This window comes from Leptopilina heterotoma, unplaced genomic scaffold (genome assembly GCF_015476425.1).
Source record: "Leptopilina heterotoma isolate Lh14 unplaced genomic scaffold, ASM1547642v1 Lhet_14, whole genome shotgun sequence".
NCBI classification, from domain to species: Eukaryota; Metazoa; Arthropoda; class Insecta; order Hymenoptera; family Figitidae; genus Leptopilina; species Leptopilina heterotoma.
In genome coordinates, this window is record NW_025110859.1 from 1,533,482 (window position 1) to 1,552,482 (window position 19,001).

A 19,001-nucleotide genomic window follows, 5' to 3' on the forward strand; every position below is an offset into this window, starting at 1 on the left:
ACTTGGATGTCTAAAAATATCCTAAGGATATCCTTGAGATGTTCTGAAAATATCTCACGATATCCAATAGGGATATCACAAATATGTGGACGTCCACATGAAAAGGGCCCATTTTGGCACTAGTGGAGTTATCTATATGGACGTATTCCTGACAAAATTTGGAAAATTTTGAGTGGTCTTAGAACTTTTTTGGTTGAAAATTCGCTGAGTTACGGAATTTCAAAGTTTAGAACGCCAAAAACCTCATTTCGAGAAAAACGGAATTAAAGATTGCGATACCAACTAATTGTTGTATCTCTGGTTCTTCTTGGAAGTTATTCAGTTAAGAATTGTTTCCAGTTCAGGGCACCTTGAAGATAAAAAACCAACAGGTTTTACATTTTTAGACCCACCCCCTCCCCTTAATTAATTAATTAATTTAAAAACCGACAATATGGGCCCTTTTCTAAAAAGGACAGTTTTTCTATTGAAAAAACATTTTTTTACAAAATTAATGATTAAGTAAAATTTTATTGTGTCGTTTGAAGAACAAGAATAGATATTAAACTTATTTAAAAATTTTTGACAGTCTCTATTATGAAAAAATTGACGCAATATTGAAATTTTCATTTCGACAATTACGAAAAAAAGATTCTAATATCAATATCTCTGGTTCTTCTGGAAAGTTATTCAGATAAGAATTGTTTACAGTCCAGGGTACCTAAAAGATGAAAAACCAATAAGTTTTAAATTTTTAAAACCGTCCCCCCCTCTTAATTTTGAAAAATTTCGTACTTAAGTACGAGAAACCGACAATATGGGCCCTTTTCTAATAAGGACAGTTTTTCTATTAAAAAACCATTTTTTTTACAGGATTAATGATTAGGTACAATTTTATTGTGTCATTTGAAGAAAAAGAATAGATATTAAAGTTATTAAAAAAATTTTGACAGTCTCTATTATGAAAAAATTGACGAAATATACAAATTTTCATTTCGATAATTACGAAAAAAAGACTCTAACATCAATATCTCTGGGTCTTCTCGGAAGTTATTCAGATAAGAATTGTTTACAGTCCAGGACACCATAAAGATGAAAAATCAAGAGGTTTAAAATTTTTCCACACCTCCATTTTTAAAATACGGATTACTTTTGCAAATGACCGACAATATGGGCCCTTTTCATTTTTCTAAAGAACCAATGAAATCAAACAGTTAAATTATCGATAAATTAATAAAAACCGCATGATTCGACTTGTCAAAACATGTAGATTGATAATAAAAAATAAAAAAAAATTAAGAATTTGCTCAAAAATTACTAAATTGCGATTCTCTCGAAAACTAGAACCGACAATATGGGCCCTTTTCATGTGGACGTCCACATATATTCTAAAGAAGCGGCCGTTTGAATATCCTATGGACAACTTTCGAATATCATAGGATATCCTACATTTGTTCGAAATGTTACATGTTAATTTAAATTTTGAAAACTTACCTATCTTCACTATTTGCCGAACAACCCGTGGTAGAGAGTTTTGTCACAGAATCTATTAGTCTTTTGTTTTGTGGATCAATTAATAAACCATAATATGATAAAAAGTTCATTCCGATAATTGGTTTATTAACATCCGCGACCACAAAACTCCACTTAAAATTTCTGCGCAAAGAAAAATCGAGATCGAGTGCAATTGTACCGTATGTAGCGATCGGTGTGCCGTTTGCTGCAAAAAGTCCATATTCGCATTTTTGCACTTTTCCGCGAATTTTGTTTCGCGGATAAACACATAAATCGGCACCAGTATCAATTAAAAAAGAATCTTTTGTGTTTAGGTCAGACACAAATATGCGGCGTGACTCAAAACCGCCTCCGGTTGCCGCGTTTATTGACGGTTTTGATCGTTTCCCGATTTCCACGCACATGGATCACGGCACTTTGTTGCTTTTTCTTTGTAACGAAAATGGTACCAGCAAAATCGTCCATCTTCTTTGTACTCACTTTTTCGTCCCGGAGTGGAACTGCGGTTCCGACTTTTACTGCGGTTCCGCGCGCGGTTTTCGTTCCGCTCGCGTCCGAGGGATAACGCGGAAATCTCTTCGCGTAATTTTTTAATTTCGTCCTTCCAACTAGAAAAATCGTCATCTTTTTTAATTTCCGCAATCCGTCCCGCATTCCGCGGTATTTCATGTACGTGATCTGCGGTATCAATTAATGAGCTTACATCCGCGATATTAGACGCGGCTAGAACACGTTGGATATCTGTCGGCAAACGATTTTTCCATAAAGTCAAAATAAATTCTTCCGGACCGGAAGTCGTTGCGAGTTTTTTTAAATCGCGGAAAAATTGTGACGGTTTTCGATCACCAATTTCTTCGTTTTCCAGCAGTCGTCTCACTCGCGAAGAATCTGAATCCGAGAGTCTTTTTATGAATACCTTTTTTAAACATTCATATTTCTTCTCATCTGGAGGTGAAATAATAATGTCCTCCACTTGTTCCACGTATTTTTCACCAATATTAGCAATTGTGATATTAAATTTTGTATCGTCTTTTGAAATACGCGACGTAGCGAATTGCGCTTCTAAAAGTCTAAACCAAAGCTCTATTTTATTTGGCCAAAACTGCGGAATCCGTAAATTTCCCGAACTCACAACACTAATGTCCACTTCACCCTTACCGTCGTTATCTCCGGGTGAATTGTTTTTTTCTTCTGTATCAGACATTTTCTTTTTTGACAAATGTCGATTTCACGAGAAGAAAACTTATCACTCACACTAATTTAACCACTTTTTTTAAAACGGGGTCACCAATTTGTGGGAGAAAGGAGTGTGGTGAACAATAAATATGACGCAAATATTTAACTTTAAAAAATAACAATAAAAAGATATTTATTCAATAATAATTTATTCGATCAGTCGAGGCTGGGTAGAAACGAAAAGCACAACTCGAAAGCCCAAGCCAAACTGATTTTACAAAGATGGCAAAAATGCATTTTTGCCCAAAAAGGTAGTAGACAATAATTTGTAAAAATTAATGGTGGGAGGTAAGGAGATGTTTTTGTAAAGAGTATACATTTTTCTTAAACATGAAAAAAATGTATACCTAAATCGGTAAATTGTCGCCCGAGCGTTAATCCGGGTAGAAAAGCAATTAAATTCTAGACGGCCGATATACAGTAATAAAACCCTACCGTAAAATGTGCAAAACATCTGCTGGGTTGAATGAAATAGAAAGTTTTAGGAAAAGAAAATTGAATAGAAAATCATAAATTTATTCCAACAATTTTACCCTAAAAACTTAAGTAAATAAACGGTTAAAATATCTCATCCGCCACAGACCCTCCTTCATACATCCATGGCGAGTGTTAAAAGATCCACATGGTCCATGTACCATATGGCTTTTTACAATGTCAAATAATTGTTTATCATCTGCAGGATTTGGCAGTTCTGCACATATGATCTCATCAACACAATTTGGGTGTAGAGATTCTTCTAACCAGAGTAATATATGGGCATGAGGCAGACCACGCTTCTGCCATTCATCGGAATAAATAAAACAACGCACACTACCGAAAATTTGTCCATTTCGCAAAAGCGACATCAAACATTTTAATTTTAAGTGAAATACTCGCGAAACAATGTCATGGCGATCTTGCGCGGATTGACCTTCGAACAATAAAACGTTAATTTCTGACCATCGCGGATTAGTTGTGATAGTGATAAAGAGATCAGGACGCCCAAATTTCCGAACGTAGCAGAATGCATCTTGAGTACGTGAATGCATGTATCTAGGACCGCCAGTGAAGGATGAAGGTAGAATTACCTTCTGCCCTAAATTTTGTACATTCTCATCTCTGTTGATGGCATCTTAGAGATGAATATACTTTTCTGCTTTTAGTTCGGTTTGGTGTGTTCGATAATAGACCATTCTTTCACTCTCAATTTTCGCATAAATATCTACTGCAAACTGATTAAATAATTGCCGATATTTATGTAAGTGGTTAGGATCGTTTACCCGGATCATAAAACGATAAGCATAAAATTCCAAAGCAGAAGTTTTTTTATTTACAAATTCTCCTGATGTAGGATCTCTATGCTTATACTGAAAATGGTAACCATCTTCTCCACGACAAAAAATAAGTGGATATTGGAGTGTATCATAAGCGCGATGAGTCTCAGATATTCTAATCAGTTGTCCTGTTCTTTTTTGTATGACAATGTCCCTTGATTCACTTGGTTCACCAACCATGATTACAGCGACTTCAGATGCAGTTGGTGCATTGTATCTACCTGGATGATGTCCTGCTGGAAGTCGGTCTTCTTTTATCACAATTCTGTAATCTGGTGATTCAGAGGGCATTGCCTCTACAGCTGATTTAAAACTACGAATATAGGTGTGATGTTCGTGTAGCAAATCTTGAATTAGTAGAATTAAGTTTGAATCAAGAGTATTAAAAATGGAAACTCTTCTTGTAGCCTGCTCCTGAGCATCGGATATAAAGTATATTTGAAGATAGCTCGCGGATTGACCAGATGAAGCTAAAAGAGATCCCATTCTGTGATACACTTGTCCTTGAATTCTACATGTAGGCCTAAACCCTGATTCATAAACTTCAGAAGCTCCAAATGACGTCATTTGAAACGCACTATTGAAAGCTCGAAGTTGTTGCAAGAACATCAGAGAGTGAGGAAGATCTCCGTTAAGTAAAGATCGAAGAGGTTCTGGTGGTTCTGGTAAAGAAGTTATAACAATTTTGCCAGAAGAACAGCATAAGCCCTTCGCTTCATCTGCCCATTTCAAAGATTGACAATAGTTACAAATTTTATTCATTTCTCCAATATTTGCAGCTTCAGAATAATTAATAAGTGAATCATAAGAAAAACCACTGTTTCGTTTATTTAACCACTTATTATTATTCCTTATCACATGCCTTGATACTTCAATTGCAAGTCTATTTTGTCTGACACGAATAGGCTCCAATTCTCTAATAACTTGTTGTCTCTCTCTATCAATTGCTTGTCTATGTGCAGTTTGTTCTTCCGACTTATTGTTTCTTATTACCTGAACTCTCATTGCTCCCTCTACTAATATTTCATTACGAATATTACTTTGAATAAGATAATTACTTCTATTTCTACACAATCTTTCATCTCTCTCATCCATATTTTTATTCATTCTAGATATAGAGTTCCGCACTCTATTGCTTTCTAACCTTTCTTCTCTTTCTTCCACACTTTCATCCATTCTAGCAATAGAGTTCCGCACTCTATTGCTTTCTAACCTTTCTTCTCTCTCTTCCACACTTTTAGTCATTCTAGTAATAGAGTTCCGAACTCAATTCTTTTCCAATCTTTCTTCTCTCTCTTCCACACTTTCACTCATTCTAGCAATAGAGTTCCGAACTCTGTTCCCCTCCAATCTTTCTTCTCTCTCTTCCACACTTTCAGTCATTCTAGCAATAGAGTTCCGAACTCTATTCTCCTCCAATCTTTCTTCTCTCTCTTCCACACTTTCACTCATTCTAGCAATAAAGTTCCGCACTCTATTCCCCTCCAATCTTTCTTCTCTCTCTTCTACACTTTCATTAATTCTTGCTTTAGATTTCCGCACTCTACTGATTAGTAATTTACTTTCCCTTTCATGAACACTTTCATTTGCTCTTCTCTCAGCATTTCGTATTCTATTGGCTGCTAATCTTCTTTCTTTTTTCTCTGTCCCTTCATTCCTTCTTGCCACAGCTTTCCTTGTCCTGTTTCTCTCACGAATTTGTTCATCACTCAAAATTGGTACATCCACATCCTGGAAATTTCCTGGTTCATTCCGGTTTGCCGCTCTTATCGTCCTCTTTCTTTTCGCATCTTTAGAATTTCGGCCAATATTTTTTCTTTTTCTTTTTGGCATGTCTGTTGTCTAATTAATAATGATAATTCTTAAATGTATTTTACATTTAAAGAAATTTCAAATATAGAAATAGATAAACTTAGATAAAAATAAAAAGAAATTATTTATTTACACAATCGATTCCATTTCATTACATTAATAAACACGAATTTATTATAACCAGAATAAAAAAATTTAAATTCAAAAATTCAAATTTAATAATTTAAAAAAAATTAATAATAAAATTGATACAATAAAGAAAAAATTAATTTAATTCAAAAAGAAAATAAATAAAATTATTTCATTGGTTATTTATATAGGTATAAATAAATAAGGAAATTCTAAATGAATACATTTTTTTTAAGAATTATATTAACTCATTTAAAAATAAAAAAAAATGTTTATGAAAAGTGGACAGAAAATTAATTAATAACAATATTAATTTCATTCAATAAAAAAATCAATTTATTCATAAAATAAAAATGAATAAATGTTTTTGCTTCTTTAAACATTTTTAAAAATAATTTTATTGCTAATAATATAAATAATAAAACTGATTTAAACAATTATGTTATCAAATTCTAAAAGACATATTTTAAAAAACTCACCGGTTCTATTATTGATCCATTATGACAATTCACCATAATAACAACAATATATTAAAATTAATTGTCTTGATATTTTTAAAACACATATTTATTATAAATCAAATTAATTAATTAATAGAATTTCAATTATATTATTTTTCAAAAATTATTTTCAATATTTATTTATTTATTAAAATGTCAAATTATAATATTATGTAATACATAAATCGTACCTCTGAAATGTCAATTAAAAACAAATATGTTTTTTTCAAATGAATTGAATATATATCTATTTCTATAATTTGAAATTGTCTTCAAAATTCACTTGTTTTACCAATAACGTAAAATTAAATTTTATATTATTCAAAATATATTTCTGATCTTTACATTGGATTTTTTGTCAATTCAATGAATTGTTAATTAAATGATAAATAATTTGCTTTTTAAAGTATTTAAAAATTTTTAATTTATTTAATTTTTTGAACTAAGCATTTAAAAAAATTTTTTTAAAATTTTTATTTCAGTTAAAAAATTAAAATTTAATAAATTGATTTTAATAAAATTTTTACCTTATATTAAATAGAAATATTAAGTCATATATTAGTGTTTGAAAAAATTAATAAGAGTTACCAAAAATACAACTGAATTTAGCTTGGTAGTAATTGGTAACAATTATAATTTTTTATTCTTTCGAAAATTTTTAAATAAATTACAACTTAGTTATAGAATAGCATTTTTTGCAAAATATTGCTAAAATTTGACTAAATAACGTGGAATACTCAATTATAAATGGTTTAAAAGCAATTCATCAAAAAATATGAAATTTAAAAATTTTCGATTTTAAAAAAAAATTTTATACTTACATCTTAGTTATAGAATATTATTTTTGGTAAAATTATGTTAAAATGTGACTAAATAGCATGTATTACTCAGTTATAAAAAGTTTAAGAGCAGTTTTTAAAAAAATGAAAATTTTTGATTTTTTAATTTTTTGAAAAAATTACATATATTCCGTTATAATTAATATTTTTCAAATCTTTAAATTTATAAACCTTCCTTGGGTCAATGTCTAACAATCTGTCAAATTTGGTATCAAACGGTTCAGCCGTTTCTAAGTGAATCGCGGACAAAGATTCTGTGACATACGGACATACATACATACATACATACACGAAATTTTTTATTGGTATATTTGGAATCCTGGATGCTCGAAAGGAATAATTATGTGGGAAATTTAAAGTTTTGAGCAATGTACAGACAAAAGTCTCATCTTATATATATAGATTTGAATACAAATTATTTTCGTACCAATCAGAATCGTGTTTGAAGGCACGTGTGGACGGACGAATGTCACGTCGTCAACTAACTCATTCAATCGACGAAAACAGAGGCATCGCAATACATTCAAAAGACACAATACAATTGAAGATGCGAATGAATACATTTAAAAGCAGATTTAGGACCTTGAGATAGGAGAAAAGTGAATGGCCGAGAAAAGTAAACTATTGGATGTGATGAGAGTGTTATTGAGATTTTAGAAATTGAGAATATTTGTCATTCAACTTATTTATATCTTCTTTAGTGTTTATTGGATTGGTTTGCAAATTTATGTGTATCATCTCCGATATCAATCTCCTTCCTCTTACTTTTTCTCTATCTAGTATAGAGAATTCGTCAAAATCGAAAACATGACCTTGCTCGGCACTGTGTAATGCAAGTGCGTTATCTCTAGAGTTTTTATGTTCGTAGACACGTTTTTTATCATACGTTTTGATTTACCTACATATGAGACAATAGACTGCAGTTCACTTTCGAAATAAAAAAAAACAATTCTATTAATTTTTTAGATGTTTTAATCATTAACAAAAATAACAAAATAATAACTGACTGGTATCAAAAACCAACTTTTTCTAGAAGAATATTAAATTTCAACTTTCAACAACCCTACACTCAGAAGATTGCACTAATATACAACCTTACTGATAGAGCAATAAAACTTTCAAACAAATGTTTTCATGGGATAAATATAAAATTTATTAAAAACTTACTTATTGATAACTGTTACCCCAAGCTTCTTATAGACAAACATAATAAGGGGTTATGCCACTCTAGAAACCGAAAAAATAGGCATTTTTGTGAATTTTTTCAGAGAATTTATAAAGTCAATTAAAATTGTGATATGAGGAGTTTATTGTACATCTTTTGAAGTTTAAAAATATAAATTTTCATAATAATTTAATGAAAAATGGCGATGACGCTGTTGAGGTTTTCCGTCGACATCTCTGTGGCGCATATGGTCCGTGGCTGCACCAACTGTTTCTGTAAATTTTGAAATATCTTGAATATATAATTTTTTATTTATTGTACATTACAATAGCTAAAGCAACACGTAGGATTTTTTCGATATATTGATTTATGGTCAAATGGCGCACTTCTAAAGTTAACCTTTCTAAATTCTACCAAAAAATAGTCAGTAAATTGTTAATAACAAATGAACAATACAAAATAAAAAAAAATCCTACGTGATGCCTTAAAAAATATATTTTCAAAGATGTTTGTGAAGTTTGAACTTAATCGGTTGAAAATTGTACGAGTTGTTAGTGCGGCCAACACGAAAAATGTAGTTTTTAGATAATCGAGTTTAAAGTTTAAAGTTGTAAAAAACATTCACATGCTTGGCTATGCCTAACTGACTGAAACAGACGCTTGCATACTGTTTGTGAAGCCAAATTAAGTAGAATAGACTATAGTTTAGACATGTAAGTAGCGTCATTACAAACATCTACCTTATACCTGCTTTAGATCCTTCAAAGATCACCTCCCGTAGCGCGCTAACAAAAGGACCTCGCCGCTACGAAAATACGAAAATAAATTACTTAGAGATTTTCCCTAGCCGTAATACTACGATATGTTATTTCTTATACCCTAAGGGACTATTTAATGCAAAAAAATCGATTTTTTTAAAATCCTAAAGTGGCATAACCCCTTAAAAAACCCTTTTGCAAAATAAATTCAAATATTACTGTTAGCAAAAATAAGAATGATTATTATAAATTAATACCAAAAATATGTTTACCATACATAAAAGGCTTTTATGAAAGAACAAAGTCTAACCTAAGAAGATATAACATCCATTCTCTTCCCCTAGGTATGTATAATAACAATTTTATTAAGAAAGGTAAAGATAAAACAAACAACAATGAAACTGTGAACTCTGTCTATAAAATTAATTGTAAAAACTGCCCCGTCTCATATGTAGGTGAATCAAAACGTATGATAAAAAAACGTGTCTACGAACATAAAAACTCTAGAGATAACGCACTTGCATTACACAGTGCCGAGCAAGGTCATGTTTTCGATTTTGACGAATTCTCTATACTAGATAGAGAAAAAGTAAGAGGAAGGAGATTGATATCGGAGATGATACACATAAATTTGCAAACCAATCCAATAAACACTAAAGAAGATATAAATAAGTTGAATGACAAATATTCTCAATTTCTAAAATCTCAATAACACTCTCATCACATCCAATAGTTTACTTTTCTCGGCCATTCACTTTTCTCCTATTTCAAGGTCCTAAATCTGCTTTTAAATGTATTCATTTGCATCTTAAATTGTATTGTGTCTTTTGAATGTATTGCGATGCCTCTGTTTTCGTCGATTGTATAAGTTAGTTGACGACGTGACATTCGTCCGTCCACACGTGCCTTCAAACACGATTCTGATCGGTACGAAAATAATTTGTATTCAAATTATTTATATTATTATTAATCATTAGATGTTTTTTTAATTATATATAAGAATGTATTAACAAATAATTTTTTCTAAATAAATTATAGTTTCTGATAAGGACGATTGTTATCGTCGAAACGTCAAAAAGAAGTTTCACTTTTTATTTGACTCGGAAAGAATGATTTCTTCTCACATATATAACAGTAAAAATAGTTGAAAAACGAGTCACTAATTAATTTAATTATTAGGTTTGTTTCCAAAAAATGCGCTAATACAAGACAAGTGGCGCCAAAAAATGGGTCGAAATTTTAACGGCACATGTCTTATATTAGCTGATTTTTGATAAACTAAACTTTATTTTTAATTGTTTATTTTCTTCTAATTTTTTGTTGAAATATACGTTTATTTATTTTTAGTATTTATTAAAACATAACCTACAGCAGTAAAAGTAGTTAAAAAACGATTTATTAATTAATTTAATTAGTCTGATTTCACTAATTGTCGTCACTTGGAATTTTTCGAGACCGTCGGTCTCAGTAAGTGTCACTGCCCTAAGCCACGCCCTTTCAGATTGGAAGTGGTAATTTCAGGGTCGTACATTTACAGTACCGGTAAAAATTGTAGGGTCCACCCATTTTTAATGGAATGACAAATTTTTAACATAAAATTTATGAAAACAAAAAATTTTTTTCGGTGTAATTTTTTTTAGAAAATGCAGGTCGTTAAACTTGGACCAAAAAAATTCAAAAAATAATGTGAGATCCATCAACTTTCCCACATACAATAATAGAAACCCGATCTTTAGATTGCTTAAATCCTTATCCATTTTTTCTTCTTGACTGATGTCATATAGACTGGATCCAATAGCATTTTGCTCAGACACTTTTTTTCTTTTTAAAGAGTAATGTATTTTTTGTGCTGCATCTAATTTTTCTTTCCACATTTCTTGAAATTTTTCCATCCTTTGAATAGTTCTAACACTTACATTAAAATGTTCAGCAATAGAAGAAAAATCGGGTACTATTTGGTTATCACTACATTATTCAAAAATTTCTAAAAAAAAAATTTTCTTTGATTAAAATCTAAATAACTGTATGATTTTTTTCCATTTCTAAACATTTTTTATTTCACTAACAATAAAGACACACTATCTTAACAAGAAGCAAACTGTAACTGAATATATATTTTCAAGATGTACATTAATATAAAAGAGGAACTTATATTGTAGGGGAGTGTAAGGTATGGTGGCGAACACTTTGTTTTTTGCGCCTCTCTCTCAAAAAACAATATTTTTTAAAATTTCAAAAGCAGGCAGTTGCTGACATCTATTAAGCATATTTCTGTCAGAAGCGGTTGTTAAAATTTAAATGCAGTGAAATTTTACAGCTCTTGGCGCAAAACACTGATTTTTTTATTTTTGAAAGTTGTAAGGTATGGTGGCGGATTTGGTCTATTCAACTAAAACATTATGTAGATGTTAAAATCATTTATTAAAACTACTAGAAATGATGAAAAATAACAAAAAGAGAAAAAACTGATGATTTTACATTATAGAAAAAAATGTTTCCTTTCAGTTATGGTTACAATTTGGACATGTGAAGTAGCTGGTGACTGTTTTATTGCAACTAGCATAAGAGAAGACTGCAAGTGTCACATATTCGACAATTGTTGCGGTGGAGCACATGAGGCTAATGCCTCATGTGCAAATGTACACAAAAAATGCAAAGACAATTGAAACTCGTGCAAAAAAATGATCTGCCACTGTACGTTACAAAAATTACGCCATCATACCTTACAAGCTATTGATGGAAATATGATGGTGTTACTTTTATACAGCGCGAATTGAGAAAAATGTAAAATACAAAAAACTGTTGTCCAAGGTCTAAACAATACGTTCCATACATTTACCTGACTCAATTTTCAAAAAATCTTCACTCTGACACAGTTAACACACATATCCAATAAAACTTTTTAGTTTTTTTTCACTACTTTTTTATTAAAAATCGCTTAGAGTACATAGCACGCGTTTGCTCATTAATACTACTGCATATAAAATGTTATCGCGATAAAAGACATCGACTATAGATAGTGATAAGGCGTTTCAGATGTAACGTTACATGACAGATTTGACAAGTCCGACACTAAACCTTACACGCCACGATACCTTCATTCCCCTAATAATAAGAATAATATATGTATATAGTAAAGTATAAACAAAACCCGGCAAGTAGGATAGTATTGAAATGGATGCCTTTTGAGTCCGTTTTCTTCCGAATACTTTTGAATATATCAGTAGGGATTAGAAGGCATTGGAATCAGTAAATAAAGAAACAACATTCAATGGCATTCACATCAATCTTCTCTGAGAGTTCGAATCGAGCATTCAAATGCAACAGTCACCTTACGGTTAACCCGGTTAACTATTCGGCGTTCTAATAATGAGAGCTAAAACTGAAATCATTTCTGTGAAGTTACAACATAAGATGATACAAAAGTGATTATGAAGTTTATCAGTAATGTGCAAGAACTACTTTAATTAACAAAGTTAAGATTCCCTGTTTGGCAAAATAAGTGCAATATAAAAAATATCATCTAATATGTCACAAAAGAGAACCACCTGAATAGACCATGGCACATGAATCCATAAAACTAGTGTTTAGAAAATAAATAAATAATACTGCAAAATTTCAACAAGACTCTGATAACCACATAAAATATTCATCTATAATTACAATATTATTGGAACTAAGAAATTGAGAAAGTCGAAATGCTTAACTACCATCAGGAAAGTAAACATTGAGTAATCAGCTAAGTACAAGTACAATATAACCTCCAAATATGTAATAACATTCCTTGACCCTCGCTATCCAATCTTAAAACTCTATACCACTCTACCATTCTGTTGTCATAGTAATACATTTTAATTAGCATTATATTAATCTTATAAACAGTAAAATTGATTGGGAATGCTTATACATTTGGCTTTGACTCAAGAATGTTTTTATATATCAATAGTCTGCCATTTTAAGGAATAAATAAAATTAAGTTGCAAAAGCTTAATTATATACTTATATTATTTGAATTGTCTTGAAATTTGAAAGCATGGTTTATTATTGGACTTGTCTTAATGGATTTATTCATTTAGTTTGAACATAGCACTTAGAGGGAGGGGAAGGGAAAGAGGAGAAAACATTTTTTTTCCTTTTCTCTTCTCTTTTTAGGGTTTCGTGGCCAAGCGCCAAAACCCTTATAGCGAGATTTCGGTGTCCGTCCGTAGTTCTTACGTCTTAAGTTTTAAGTCTTATGTATTAAGTCTTATAGCGAGACTTCGGTATAAGAAGTTCATAAGTCTTAAATTTTAAGTCTTATGTATTAAGTCTCTAAGTCGGCTTCCATGGCAACCGTTGCTGTGTTAATGGTTGCCATAACAACCGTTGCCGTGGCAACCGTTGATGTAGTAATGGTTGCCATAACAACCGTTGCCAGGGCAACGTTATTAAAAAAATTTCAATCTTAAGTACAAAAAAAATTTTTAAATAAATTATTATTTATTTATTTGTTTGTTATTTTATTGGCCACGAAACCCTATGATGTAGGCGCATTGCGCCTGCTTCTCTGACTGATTTTTTAAAAATAGCCTACGTAATGTTCAATTGGTTTGCGTTATATTGAAAAAATAAAAAGGATCACCCAACAACTATCAAACAGGCTTGACACAACAAACCCAGCAATAACGTTTGGAAAAAATGACACAAAAACAATTCCCAAAAGACCACTTGATGAATCTAATTCTCAAAAAATTAACGATACAAAGAGTCAAAAGAACACAATATCACCCCCTCCTGTAGGGAAGAGTGGGGCAAGACGGGGTACCGGCCCTATTTAACAAACGAATTAACCAATCGCGATTATATTTTACATAATACTGCACCGAGACGATAGTTTCTTGTTTATAAAACCTAAAGCCATAAGAACAAATCTTTTATCTGTTTTATACTAAAAAAACTGTTTTTGACGATTTTCTTGTCATTTTTTCACATTTTTTAGGAGGCGTTTATTATTTAATAATAACAGTTAATGAACTGTATAAATTTTTTCTAACTGGCAAGGGTTACAGAAGAAAAGAAGCATATGTTTTTTTTTGTTGAATCGTAAATTGTAGTAATTAACTAGTAAGAATTTGATGTAATCGATCACACTGAGTCAAGGAAGTTAAAAATTAAAAAACTCTCTTTTTACGTTTCGACAGCGCTGCCGTCCTCATCAGAAACAGAAAAAGTAATTAACCTTAATTTTAATTAATAATTAACCTTTTTCTTCAATTTCGTAGGTGGGGGCAAGACGGGGTACACAAATTAAGCAAAAAAAAAGAGAAATAAGAGAAGTTAAGAAAACTATTTAAATCAAGACTGAATAAAATAAGAGTGACCAAAAAGAAAAAAGCTTGTCAGGTTAAATCATCAATTAGCGATGGTAAAGTGGAAAATACACCTTGTCTCTATTGCAATGGTTATTATTTAGACTTAAATGAATGCTGGGCTGCTTGTTCTGTCTGCGGCCAATGGGCTCACTGCAGATATGTTGGTATCGATGACGAAGATGAAGATGCAATCTTTACTTGTGAAATTTGTCAACAGAAATAGGTTGTTTTTTAGTACCCCATCTTACCCCTATGGGTAACCCATCTTACCCGCCGGTGGGGTAAGATGGGGAGATTTGCAATTTTTTCAATATTATTAATTATAAGCTTTTTTAAGAAACATATGGCCTTTGTACGCCTTTTTTACGAAATAATGATTCCTAAAGATGATGATTAAAAAAAATAATAAAGTATATATTCGATAATTTTTGTTTTTTGCGCTTTAAACCTTAAGTACCCCGTCTTGCCCCACTCTCCCCTACAGATTGAAAAAAAATTGAGAGCAATTATAACGGGACTCCGAGAAACAAATTACAACCATCAAAACGGCGAGAATAACATAATAAGAACAAGCTCACCCATGGTTTCTGACCCTTCTGACCAAGCTCTAAATAACCTAAACCCCAACTTTAACCAAGTATCTGGAAATCTTAGAAATTTAAATATAAACCCTGAGTCACAATCAAGCAACGTCAACCCAAATCTTAAATGGATATCTAATGACCAAAATTACATCACTCAAATAAACTATTATGATTCACCATTTTTGGTAATCATGGAGTCTACCAATATTCAACGAAACTTAGGTAAATTAGACCCTATAGCTATAGGTAAACTTGTCTCTAAATTTATTCACGGTGACAGGAAAATATACGTTAGAGGACGAAATCAGGTTAAAATTTTTTGCGATTCAATGGAGGATGCAAATACCTTACCATCCTCCACAAAAGTATCCAGCCTGGATTTAATTACTTTGATTCCTGATTCACTGATTTATAATAGGGGCACTATTAACGTCAAAGCTTCATACTCGGTAACAGAAATAATCAACAACTTAGATAAAAAATCCCGTCTCTTAATTGCTTCTGCAATCAGAAAGCAACAAAGAAATAGTACCAGCCTTTTAGATTCCATCGAAATTAAATTCAAATCAAAATCAATTCCCAAAACTCTATACATATACAGTGTAGCTCACCACGTCTCGCCTATTATCCCCCAGCCAAAGAGGTGCCACAAATGCCAACTATTCGGTCACATCCAAGCTCAGTGTAAGTCTTCGAAACAAATATGTGAGTTTTGTGGTGACTTCCATGAGTCAGACGAATGTAATAGTCAATCTTCTGAAAACTATTGTTTCAACTGTGCGGGCGATCATAAATCTTCGTCCAGCCTTTGCCCTGTGTATAGGTATGAATATCTTATTATAAAAGAACGCTTTCTATACAATCTTTCGAAAACGGATGGAATAAATAATCTTCATCAAAAAGGCATCTTTATGATCAGACTCAACACAAACAATCAAATTTCTCCCAACTCTTCTGCTTCATATCGAGGATCGCCCCATCTGATGTCCCTTAGAAGTATCTCTCTTTCAACAAATCAAAATAATCAACCTAAATCTCTAACATAGGTGAAAAAAATACTCAGACAACTAACAACTCGACAACGTCAGACACCGCGAAACAATCCAATCAAAACACTAATCTAGGGATACCAAAAAAATTGAACCATTTAAATAATAATAAGAACAACAACACGATTACCATCTCTCATAGAGATCAAAAGTAATTCTCGTCGGTCTTACATGCCTCACAAACTGTATATAATTATTAAATAGTTAGCAACTACGAAATAAATTAAATAATTTTAGTATTAATTATAGGTATTTTAACACTTTAAGATTAAGATATTAAGTAAAAATGAGCTCATCCCTTGAAAAAAATGAATTTAAATGCGCAACATGGAATGCGCGTAGTCTTAAGAATAAAAAATACAATGTGAAACCCTAATTTATTAACATGACCTCGACTTGCTTTTAGTGACGAAAACGTGGTTTACACAGAACAACAATAAATTTAGCATCAGAGGTTTCAACTGCATCAGTTGCAGTCGGAATAGTCCTACTCCTGGAGGAGGCATAGCTATCCTTATTAAAAACACATTCACATTCGATAGAATAGATCTTAATGGCCCATGGTCAGATCTGTTTCAAATAGTAAGTATAAGAACTAATACAGTATTAGGCTGTCTATACTTTATTTCAATGTATGTCCCTTCGAATGCCAAAATTAATATGGACCTACTGATCGAATTAACTAATAAAATCCCAACGGATAAAAAAATTGTTCTTATGGGGGACTTTAATGCCCACCTCTCGACTTTTTTACCTTTCCGCATAAACAAAAAACCGCTGCCAAGTTGTACATTTTTATAATTTTGGTGTTCATTTCATAAACACTTTGCTTCCTCATAGAAATAATAATAATTAAAATATAAGAATTACTTTTTATAAAAGCGTTAAAAATCATTAAATCTTGGTCCAAAAAATGTGTTTTTATATATTCTATAAGATGGTAATAATAGTTGAATAATTACACATAAGTTGATAACAAGAATGTTGAAAAAAATGATATTTTCCACAATTTTTGATTTTTCAAATACCAATAATTTCATAATTTCTGCCCGAATCAGGTTAAAAAATAGGTCAATCGAAACGTTTTTTAATGCTCTTCAAGTTGGTAATAATTTTTTGAAGTTACTTTTACATCATTTAAAAAAATTTTATAAAAGTCTTATTTTTCAAAATTTAAGATTTTTAAAAGTTTAATATCTCCGGTTAATATCGACGAAAAATGTTCAATTAGGGCTCAAAAGATGCGTGTGAAAAAACTCTACAAAACTAAAGAAAAAGATTTATAAGTGTTCTAACATTTTCTTAAGTTATGTCCAAAAAACGTTTTTTTACAAAATGAAAAATGCAAAAAAAATAGGTCATTTTATGTCCCCCGGGGATACCTACAATTTAAAAAAAATTGAGGCCTTTAGCTCTTTTTCGTTCTGAGATATTGAGGCAAATGTAATGTTAGTACACACACACACATCGGAACAAATTTTTAAAATCCCAGGGTTGCCACGCTTTTCCTGATTTCAAATTCCCTGACATTCCCAGGTTTTCCACGTTAAAAAACGGAATTTATCCAGGTTTTTAAAACCACATTTATATTTTACAAAATTTTAATTTTAATTTTATTCTTAATTTTACCAAACTCCCTGATTTCCAGACAAAACGACTTTTTTCCTGTTCTATTACATTTATTTACGAATTTCTTCAATAAATTGTAAAATTACTCGAAAACATCATTAACTTCGTTTTTAAATGAATATTTAATCATTATTATTTTTTTACAGAAATTAAGATTTTTAAAAATTTTAAATTCAATAACATATATAAGAATATTATTATAAAACATGAAGATATCGATCACTCCGAGTCTTCGACTCGGAGTAATCGCTTTCTTCATATTTTATAATCATTAAAACTTGATACTATCATTATTTTATATTATAAAAATATTGTTACTGTAATTTCTTCAAAATTATTTTCATTTCAATTCAATTCTTCATTTCTAGAATTTTAAACTAAAATTCTTCTTTAAATCAATTTTTTAAAATAATTTTTGAAAAAGTTCTTCTTTAAGAATTTTTAAATCCATTTGTTTATAATTCAATTTTACCTAAAATTTCGATTATTTTGACATTCTTCAATTAAATAAATTAGAAATTAAAAACTTCAAATAATTTAAAAAAAAATTTCATTAAACTTTTTGAGAAAAATTAATTCTAAATTTCCTTCAAAATCTTGTCAAGAATTTAATTATTTTTATGGATAATAAAATCATTCGCAGGAATTCAATTATTCTCAAAAATATGAATGAAATCCTTCGAAATAATTCAATTATTTTTAAAAGTGACAAAATTCTTCGCATGAATTCAATTATTTTCAAAATTGATAAAATTCTCAACAAGAATTCAATTATTTTCAAAAATGATGAAATTCTTTGTAAATAAATATTTTATTAAATAATTGAATGTTTCTTAAAACTGAATTTTCATAAAGAATTTTATCAAACAAATTTTTAAATAATTGAATTCTCTGGACAAATTTTAATAAAATTTTTAAGAATAATTTTATTTTTCGGAAATTTGATTAAAATTTGATTAAAAATAATTGAATTTCTCCAAAGAGAAAAGAGTTTTTAAAACTTTTTTTTATAATTGAGTTTTTGAAAATAATTGAAATTTTGCCAAGAATTTTATTAAAATTTTTGAAAATATTTGAATTTCGGAGAAAAATGTATAAAGATTATTGAAATTTTGACGAGAATTTTTGTAAATTGTTAAACA

At 30.6% G+C, this 19,001-nt stretch overlaps 2 protein-coding genes across 2 annotated transcripts; both read right to left on the minus strand.

Moving 5' to 3' along the window:
* Nucleotides 1–1,858: 1,858 nt before the first annotated feature.
* LOC122497867 lies at nt 1,859–2,698 on the minus strand. Its single transcript, XM_043605229.1, has one exon. The coding sequence runs from the start codon at nt 2,696–2,698 to the stop codon at nt 1,859–1,861; it is 840 nt and encodes a 279-aa protein (XP_043461164.1).
* A 1,144-nt stretch (nt 2,699–3,842) lies between these two features.
* Nucleotides 3,843–5,219, minus strand: LOC122497870. Its single transcript, XM_043605237.1, has one exon. It carries the CDS (start codon nt 5,217–5,219, stop codon nt 3,843–3,845), a length of 1,377 nt encoding a protein of 458 aa, XP_043461172.1.
* Nucleotides 5,220–19,001: the final 13,782 nt, after the last annotated feature.

Bases quoted from the DNA above. Each gene is read 5' to 3' on its own strand.
- LOC122497870 (XM_043605237.1), bottom strand. From the start codon at position 5,219: ATGGATGAAAGTGTGGAAGAAAGAGAAGAAAGGTTAGAAAGCAATAGA.
- LOC122497867 (XM_043605229.1), bottom strand. From the start codon at position 2,698: ATGTCTGATACAGAAGAAAAAAACAATTCACCCGGAGATAACGACGGT.